The 9,145-nt window shown below is 41.0% G+C and overlaps 1 protein-coding gene across 1 annotated transcript; it reads left to right on the top strand.

Moving 5' to 3' along the window:
- Positions 1-2,351: 2,351 nt before the first annotated feature.
- lepa (leptin a) lies at positions 2,352-6,562 on the top strand. The gene is made up of 2 exons (XM_072562068.1): positions 2,352-2,486; positions 6,185-6,562. The coding sequence occupies exons 1-2, from the start codon at positions 2,352-2,354 to the stop codon at positions 6,560-6,562; spliced, it is 513 nt and encodes a 170-aa protein (XP_072418169.1).
- The last annotated feature ends 2,583 nt before the right edge of the window (positions 6,563-9,145 follow it).

The following is a 9,145-nucleotide window of genomic DNA, read 5'->3' as shown; positions in this document are numbered from 1 at the left end:
GCTCAAATCCTCTAACCCTGGCAACATCCTTGTAAATCCTTTCTGAACCCTTTCAAGTTTCACAACATCTTTCCGATAGGAAGGAGACCAGAACTTCACGCAATATTCCAACAGTGGCCTAAGCAATGTCCTGTACAGCCACAACATGACCTCCCAACTCCCAAGCATACCAAACGCCTTCTTCACTTTCCTATCCTCCTGTGACCACTTTCAAGGCGCTATGAACCTGCAATCCAAGATCTCTTTGTTCAGCAACACTCCCTAGGACCTTACCATTAAGTGTATAAGTCCTGCTAAGATTTGCTTTCCCAAAATGCAGCACCTTGCATTTATCTGAATTAAACTCCATCTGCCACTTCTCAGCCCATTGGCCCATCTGGTCCAGATCCTGTTGTAATCTGAGGTAACCCTCTTCGCTGTCCACTACATCACCTCCTCAGGTTAGCACAATAGAGTCAGCCTTGTACTCAAGGTTCTGGGTAGTGTTTAAACTATTCTATGGGAATATACTATGGACTAAGTCAATCTGACAAGTTATCTTGAAACCAGTTGCAAATAAAAAAAACATATAAATGCCGCAATATATCAACCGTGAGAAAACTTTAATAAAACTTAGCAAAGTAAAGCCTATCCTTCTCAAAACCATCTTCTTGATTACCACAACTTGGTTTTTCTTTAAAAATGTCTGTTTAATGTTTGAAATCTTCAGTAATTTTGTAGCTGCTGTATGACATCGACAATTCGGCCCAACTCCAAGATTTGATTTTAACTTTCTCTCTCTCTTGTCTTACAAGCGTTTTCTGCAAACCCTTGATATTGCTCATCTAATTAAAGATGAAGTTTTTCCAGGTCGGGAATAACTGGGGTAAGGTTGGGTTTCCAAAATGCTAAAAATTCTATGAATCACACACACACATTGTGCAATGGAACTCCCAATATAAGAAGGAGCGGCTCCACGGGGTCAGAGTGAAGAGTCGGGCGGCGAGCCAGTGAACAGGTAAGAAAACTCGGAGCCTGTGACTGGGGAGGGAGGGAGTCAGAGATTCCCGATCAGAGACGGGCTGTGGGCAGTTTGGTATTCGGAAAGGGAAGTGAGATGTAGAGACAGGCTTTTTTTTTCTCTAAGTTGTTGATGTTCATTTACATAAGTAGGATTTACTCAAACAGCACATGATTCTTGTTGTAGAATCCTGCTACCCTTGCAGCTGTAAATGCACCAGGTTCCTGCCCTATCAGTGTTGTCACTGAGTTCAACTCCGCCCGGGACCAGGGCTGAGAAGGGGAATTTATATTAAACATTTTTGAAACTACTTTTTATTATTTTTTGTCTCTCTATTTGGACCTCTCACCTATTTCCCGCAGACTTCCCTTTTTTGTCATATTTATGCTTTTAGTCTTCTTTTGCAAACATGAACTTTTTTATTTTCCCTTTTAGTTTTTCCTCACTCAAACTCTCTTTTGCTTTCTTAACTTTTCGCCCTCACTCATTTTATTCCCTTTTTGTTTGTTTTCTTGTTTTTTTTTCGCTATCGACCTCATTGTCTTTCTGCTAAGTTCTCCTCAATTTCTCTCTCATTTCGGGATTATTGTTTTCCATTCTCTCTCATTTCATCTCTCTGCCCCGTCCGTCACCCTGTCCTGTTCTATTCCTCTGCCATGCTCAGTCTTTTTCAGTCTCTTCCTCCATAACCCTTCTCTCCCCGTTTCTGTTCCCCTTCACCGTGTCTCCCGAACACCCTGCCTCGTTTTCCAATCTTTTCTTTTTCAACGAACCTTTCAATGTCTTGATCCTCCTCTTTCGGGAAGTTGAGAGTGAAATATGGCTGTGAAGTGGGAATATGTCACTGACACATTCTCATTCGTCTCGGTGACCATCGTGTTGCACCCAGTGAGGTAGAAACCAAGTCTCGCCCCACTCCCCTCGCCACTTCATTTTAATGCAGCGTTGCCCCAGCTGTGTGATTCAATCCCCTGCCCTTAGCCCCCAGTCAGAGCAATGTGATGCGTCCTGACCAGGCACGACAGGACTCTGAGGAACCATTGGGGAACTACCCTGTGTTGAGGGAGGCATGGGCACAGAATGGTGCCATGGGACAGCAAGCTGCGTCAGAAAGAGAGGTGTCACTTTAAAGAATTGGACTCTCTTCAGGGACGGATTCTCTTCCCTCCAGGTGAGTGAAGGGCCTTGGCCAGTGCAGTGAGGGTTTGGGGAGGCATCTCTCCAATAATATTCATGTTTCACTCTCTGACAATGAATAAACGGCGTACATACCTGCATTTGTTCTAAATTCAACTTTCTTCTCCCGATTCGCCCATCGTCTGACCAATTCTTCAGGATGAAGAATTTCGCCATGTCCGCGTGGACCATTCTGTGGTTATTGGCTCCACTGTGCTCAGGACGTCCCACCGCCACTGACAGACTGATCAGAGACACCCGTCTCTTGGCCCGGACCGTCATCAGCCGCATTCAGGAGGCCAACAATCAGGTATGGCAACATTTCCACTCTCCGAGCCACATCCTGCTGGGTGGGGGTGGGGGGAAAGGGAAGTTTGGCACAGGGATAGGAACACAGTGACTGGGATTGCAAGGAAAGTTACGAGGCGCTGGTGAAATACAACTACTTCCATGACAGCTACACAACTTTCAAATGAGTGGTATGTAGGCGGCACCCACCGTCTTCAGGTTCATTTGTTTGTACCGCTGTCAGTTGGGGCAGGACTGTTGGCCAGGATTCCGGAGTGGTTCCCTGCACTTCCATTAGTGCCGGCTGTCTATAACACCCGCAAGAATCAGTGTGATCGGCAAATTAAGCAGACGTGGGAAAAGGGATAGAAGGAAATGAGCAGACAGGGTAATGAAATCATCTGAGAAACTTCAAAATTATGCTTAAAGTTGCAGCTCTCAGTCATTCGCCGAGAAATTCACTCAGGTATCCACCCAACTGTGTACCTAGCTGTTCAATGGATGATTCAACCAGGCACTCACCCAGATGTTCAACCAGGGATTCACCCCGATGTTTACACAGAGATTCACCCAGATGTTTACCCAGGGATTCACCCAGATGTTCACCAGAGATTAACCCAGTGGTTTACCCAAGGAATCACACAGATGTTTACCCAGAGATCCATCCAGATGATCAACCAGGGATTCACCCAGATGTTTACCCAGAGATTCACACAGATGTTTACTCAGGGATTCACCCCAATGTTTACCGAGGGATTCATCCCGATGTTTACCCAAATATTCACCCAGATGTTCACCAGAGATTCACACAGATGTTTACCCAGAGATTCACACAGATGTTTACCCAGAAATCCATCCATATGTTCACCAGAGATTCACCCAGATGTTTACCCAGAGATTCCCCCAGATGTTTATCCAATGATTCACCCAGGGATTCACCCAGTGACTTACCGAGATCTTCACCCAAGTTTCGCCTTTCCGTTCCTTTTCAACATGAACCACAGAAACGTCTAAACGGTAAACGTTTCATGTCGGTGCAGAAAAAACTCCAGCAATCTCACTTGGAAGGATTAGCCTGGCGGCCCTCAATGTTCCGGTTACTGCATGTAAACCACATAAATCTGCATCTTCAATAATTAAAACATCTTCTGCGGAAACCTCAGTAAAATAACAGATCGTCCTGAGAAAACGAGAGAGAGAGAGAGATGGTGTAAGGAAGTTTTGCGCAAAGTTATTGAAAGTAACAGAAAACAGAGGGAAAATGAACAGGGAACAGGAAAGATACAGGAGAAAAGAGGGAGAATAATAAAGAGGCCGCAATAATAAATGAAGAACGAGTTGGAATTAGAAATCGCTCATTGTCCATATCAAGGTATTTTCCATCCTGGGAATTTACCCCTGTAATTACAAGCTTCCGTCAATTTCAGGTAAATCTTTCGCTGAAACGATCTTGAAACAATATTCATATATTTGACATGTGCAGGTAACTGTCGGTTTAGTCAGCGAATTCCTGCATGAGGGCTATTTCCAGGTCGCCCGAGCTAACTTCAGAAGCTCAGCTGAAACTCAATCCGATTGACGAAGCGAAAATAGCAAGAACGGACGAAACTATAGCGTAACCGTTTAGAGTAGATTCAACCGTGTTGAGTGAAACAAAAATCTGAATTTTTAAAAATCGCATTCCAACTTAAAAATAAAGAGGCAAACCCGGGAAATGAAAACAAAGGTTCGGTAGGAATTATACGTGAAAAGCTAGAAAACAATTTAAACCGAAGTGATGGAAGTTTTATTGTGACGGAAGGAATTCCCTTTCCTATAGAAATTGAGACTGGGAAGTTTAGATGTGAGATCACACACGGCACTGATTAACACGTTGGTATCGGAGCACCAGCGTCGACTAAACTCCTCTCTCCGTCTTTTCCGAACCGTGCAATTGCTCGTTAAAATAACACAAACTAACTCGCGAGGCAAGAACATTAAATCTTTCAATTTTCTCCAGCCTGTAACTCATGAGGCAGAATCCCGAGGGTCGGCAATGCCTTATTGTGCATTCGTCCCTGAGTTGGCTTGGGACAGCGATAGGGTTAGTTACACTGCGCAAGTTCCTCTGGGCTAGGGAAGGGACACACCTTACACTGGGGCAACGCTTGCTGACGCCTGCTCGGTTTGCAATTGTGGGAACGTTGGGTGAAGAAAGTTCAATACTAGGACAGGAAACGTCAGGAGGAAGGTTGAACTGCTGGTCTTTGAGCAGTGCATGGAGACTCGGGCCAGGGCAGGAGTTAGATGAAGAATTAAAGTCACAACAGACTAATTAATAATCTTGTAAAAAAGATCTTGAGTGACCATACTGTTATATAATTTTCCATTCAGTTTCAAAAAGATGAGTTCAATTTGGAACTAAGGTCTAAAATCTAATCAAGGGCAATTATGAGGAGGAAGTTAAGGAGGGCTATGGTAGATTGTTAAAAATCACACAACACCAGGTTATAGTCCAACAGAATTATTTGGAAGCAATAGCTTTAGGAGCACTGTCGGACTATAACCTGGTGTTGTGTGATTTTTAACTTTGTACACTTCAGTCCAAGACAGGCGTCTCCAAAGTATGGTAGATTGGATCTTGTTGGCAGATAAGCAATGGCTAATATTTAAAGAGTTTGAGTTTTGCTTTCAACAATTATACATTCCTTTAAGACAAAAATACAGAATGGAAAAAATGAGATATTCATAGCTAACAAGGGAAGTTAAAGATAGGTTCAGATCAGAGGAGAAGACTCACAAAAATTATCACAAGAAGTTGCAAGCCTGAGTATGGGAAAATTTTACAATTCAGCAAAGGATGACCAAAAGTTGATACTAACAGAATAGGATATGAATGTAAAATAGAAAGAAATATAAAATTGAATTGTAAAAGCATCTGTAAATTTGTAAAAAGGAAAAGATTAGCAAAGGCAAACCTGTGTCAATTACATCCAGCAACAGGAGAATGTATAATAGGCAATAGAGAAATGGCAAAGAAGCTATATAGGTACTTTGTGTCTATCTTCATAGAGGAAGACATAGGATGAATCCTTGAAATAGTTACAGTCCAAGGATCTAGTGAAAATGTAGAAGTAAAAGAAATTAGCAGTAGTTAAAAGAAAGGGTTGTAAGGAAACATTAATGGGACAGAAATATTTTACTCCATATCCCAAGATTATGTCCCCTGCTCCTGGACTCTCAAACCAGGGAAAACTTACACCCTGCATCTAGTCTGTCCAGCCCTGTCAGAAATTTATACATTTCAATCAGATCACTTCTCATTCTTCAAGTTGAAACAATCTCTCCTCAGTGGAGAGTCCTGCCATCCCTGGTGATAATCCATTGAATCTTTGCTCACCGGGAACTACAGATATGTTAGCTTGAAATCAGTAGTCGGGAAAATACTAGAATTACAAAGGATGTGATTCCTCAATATTTAGAAAAAATGGTCATTTGTTCAGAGTTAATGATGATTTATGAAGTGTGTATCATGTTCGACAAATTGGTTGCTGCAATATGAAAGCTTAAAACTTCCTGTACCTGTGTCATTTGTAACATTAACCCAAATGCAAAGTTATGACAGTTTTTAACGTGGTAGATAATTGATAGACAAGTAAGTGCTTACATGATACTGGTAGACAGATAGTTTTTTTAAATTGATAGTATTGATAGATAAAATCACATATGTTTTTTTTTCAGTTCAAGCCAGCACCAAGCCTCATTTTCAGTGGATTAGACCTCATTCCGGAGCCACTCAAAGGGAATAACCTAGAGAACCTTGGGACTGTGGATGAGGCACTGGGCTGCTTCATTGAGAGTCTGGACACACTCCAGATGGATAACACACTGCAGATCCAAACTGACGTGAAGAACCTCAAAGTCCTGGTCAGGTCTTTGGCCACTTCGTACGGCTGCTCCGTCTCTAGATGTGAGAAGGCACATCGCCTGAAGAGGTTTCTCCAGAAGAATTCTGCTTTTGTTTTTACCATTAGACATGTGATTCTGGACAGGCTCCAAAAATACCTGATTAGGCTTCTCAGGACTTTGGATAACCCCAAGAGCTGCAGGGCTTCTTAATCTATGAACAGGTCCAGTGGATGCATAATAAGAGCATTTGAAAAATGCATCAACAACAACGTATATTAAAGAGACATGGCATTTTCTTAGCTGCATATAAACTAATACCATAATCTTTACCCAGCAATAGGACTGTTATAATTGGATCTCAGAGATATGTTAATCTCACTAAACATACCTGGAAATAGTAGCAGAAACAGAGAAAAGTTTGTTCAATCCATTGATTACCACCTTCCACTGCCAGAGATCAAAAATATAGAAATATGTTTAAATTACATATATTCCATTGATTCTAATTTGCCTACCTAGCCCTCAGCTGTAAACTTAAACTCATCCAAAACTCTGCTGCCTGAATCTGAACTTCATCCAAGACCCATTCATTTAGCACCCTTGTGGTTGCTGGCATCTAATTCTCCCAATCTGGCAACATCTCAACGTTAAAGTTTTCAGTCCTGTATTCAAATCCGTCTGTAACTTCACCTGTCCTTACCTTTGTGATCTCTTCCAGTGTTCCAACGTTCTCAGATTTCTGCATTTCTCCAATTATGATCATTCACACATCTGTGGTTTTCATCACATCACCATTGGAGAATGGATCTTCTTTTTCCATAGGTCCTCAGCTCTGGAATTCGCTCTCCAAATCTTTTTATTTTTTCCCTCTGTCCTCCTTTAATTCAGTTTTAAAATTCATCCTTTATTAAGATGCTTGTCACCTGCCCTAATATTTCCTTCAGAGGGTCAATGTCAAATTTTGTCACTTTGGGAGATTTTTTACTAAGGTAATGACATGATGCAATTGCAAGTCTTTTGGGGTGGCAATTGTAGAGTTTGCACATTCTCCCCATGTCTGCGTGGGTTTCCTCCGGGTGCTCCGGTTTCCTCCCACAGTCCAAAGATGTGCAGGTCAGGTGAATTGGCCATGCTAAATTGCCCATAGCGTTAGGTCCATTAGTCAGGAGTAAATGTAGGGTAGGGGACTAGGTCTGGGTGGGTTGCTCTTTGGAGGGTCGGTGTGGACTTGTTGGGCTGAAGGGCCTGTTTCCATTCTGTAGGGAATCTGATCTAATTGTTGATCTAAATGGAACATTGCACAACCTCAGGACATCTGAAAGCACTTCACTTCCAGTGAAGTATTTTCAAATGCTATCACTGATACAATATGCAATTTGGTAATATACCAGAGATTTCCTGTTAAACTGAAATTATGCAGCTATAGAAAGTGCATTGATGTCTCTTTAATGTTTAAAACACCAGGTCTAGTAACTTATTTATTTATTTACAGCAAGTAGACTTCACGGTAGGAAAGATTTCACAGTGATACCATTTCTTTGTCAGTCAATCCTTTGGAAGTATGCAGCCAGAGGAAAAACATTGATGGTTCTTGATATTTCACACACCAGTTTTGGTAACTTATTTATTTATTTACAGCAGGTATACGTTACAATATAGACAAGATTTAGAAGCAATACCATTTCTTTGTCAGGAAATCCTTTCTCAAGGCAATAACTAAATAGTGTTTCTACCTTTTACATCCACTATTAGTATTAAACATCAACTGATCAGGTGTAACATGGCCTAAGCTGCCAGATGAAACATTTCTGAGTTCTATTTTTCTAAGATTCCATGTAAAACAAAGTTTCCTTTGCAGTCACCCAACCAAGTGCCTTAGCTCCATTCTTCATTAGAGTTGTTCATTGCCAAGGATTGGAGCCAAACAGTAATTCATTGCTGTGTGTAACATAGTGACACAGTCTCACAGTCTTACCGGTGCTGTACATTTGAAACCTACTTATTGCATGAAGTTCTCCAATACAGATCAAGCTTGACTCCTACTGTTGCTCTAATAAAATCCATATTTATTTGTAAGACTGAAAGTCTAAAACCACCCATCATTATCCTGCTCTGAAACCTGTGGTTTCCCTTTTCTCTTATTGCTTATTCTCTGTTCGCACTCTGTATTTATTAAATATGTACAGTGGACCTTTAGATGCATACATATTACCTAATTGAATTGAAACAGGATTTAAAAGAACAAGTGAACTGTGTTGCTTCTATATTGGGAAAAATGTAACTTATTTATAATAATGTAGATTTTAAGATTGATGCTTGTATTTCTAACTTATTAAAAATAAATGCATTACTTTAATATTTAAATATTGCTGTCTTATTTATATATTTCATTTATGCCTACCATATTCAAATCACATTGAGGGATCTTAAATCTTGTCCAACCCACACAGCCCTGTCCATTTTTTCATTCTGGTAATGGGACCCAGAAGTACCTGACTGCTAGTACATATCAAGTCAGCTCTGCACTAAAGTATTTCCTACAATTTTAAATAATTATCGAATTGCAGAACAAAGGAAACCATTCAGCATCAGTTCCATGCCAACGTTTGAAAATCTAACCGAATAAATTCCATTCTGGTTTGTTCTGTGCAATCCTGGAAATCTCACTTTTCACTTTCAAATTCAAATTCCTTGCAAAGTTAAAACTGAATTTACTTCCATCACCTTTTCAGACAGTACATTTCATGCCCAAACAACTGGTTGTGAAAAATAACTGTCTTCGTCTTACTCCGG

This window comes from Chiloscyllium punctatum, chromosome 44 (assembly GCF_047496795.1).
Source record: "Chiloscyllium punctatum isolate Juve2018m chromosome 44, sChiPun1.3, whole genome shotgun sequence".
Classification (NCBI taxonomy): Eukaryota; Metazoa; Chordata; class Chondrichthyes; order Orectolobiformes; family Hemiscylliidae; genus Chiloscyllium; species Chiloscyllium punctatum.
The sequence above is the reverse complement of the archived record's forward strand: the minus strand, read 5'-3'. Positions and strand labels throughout refer to the sequence as shown.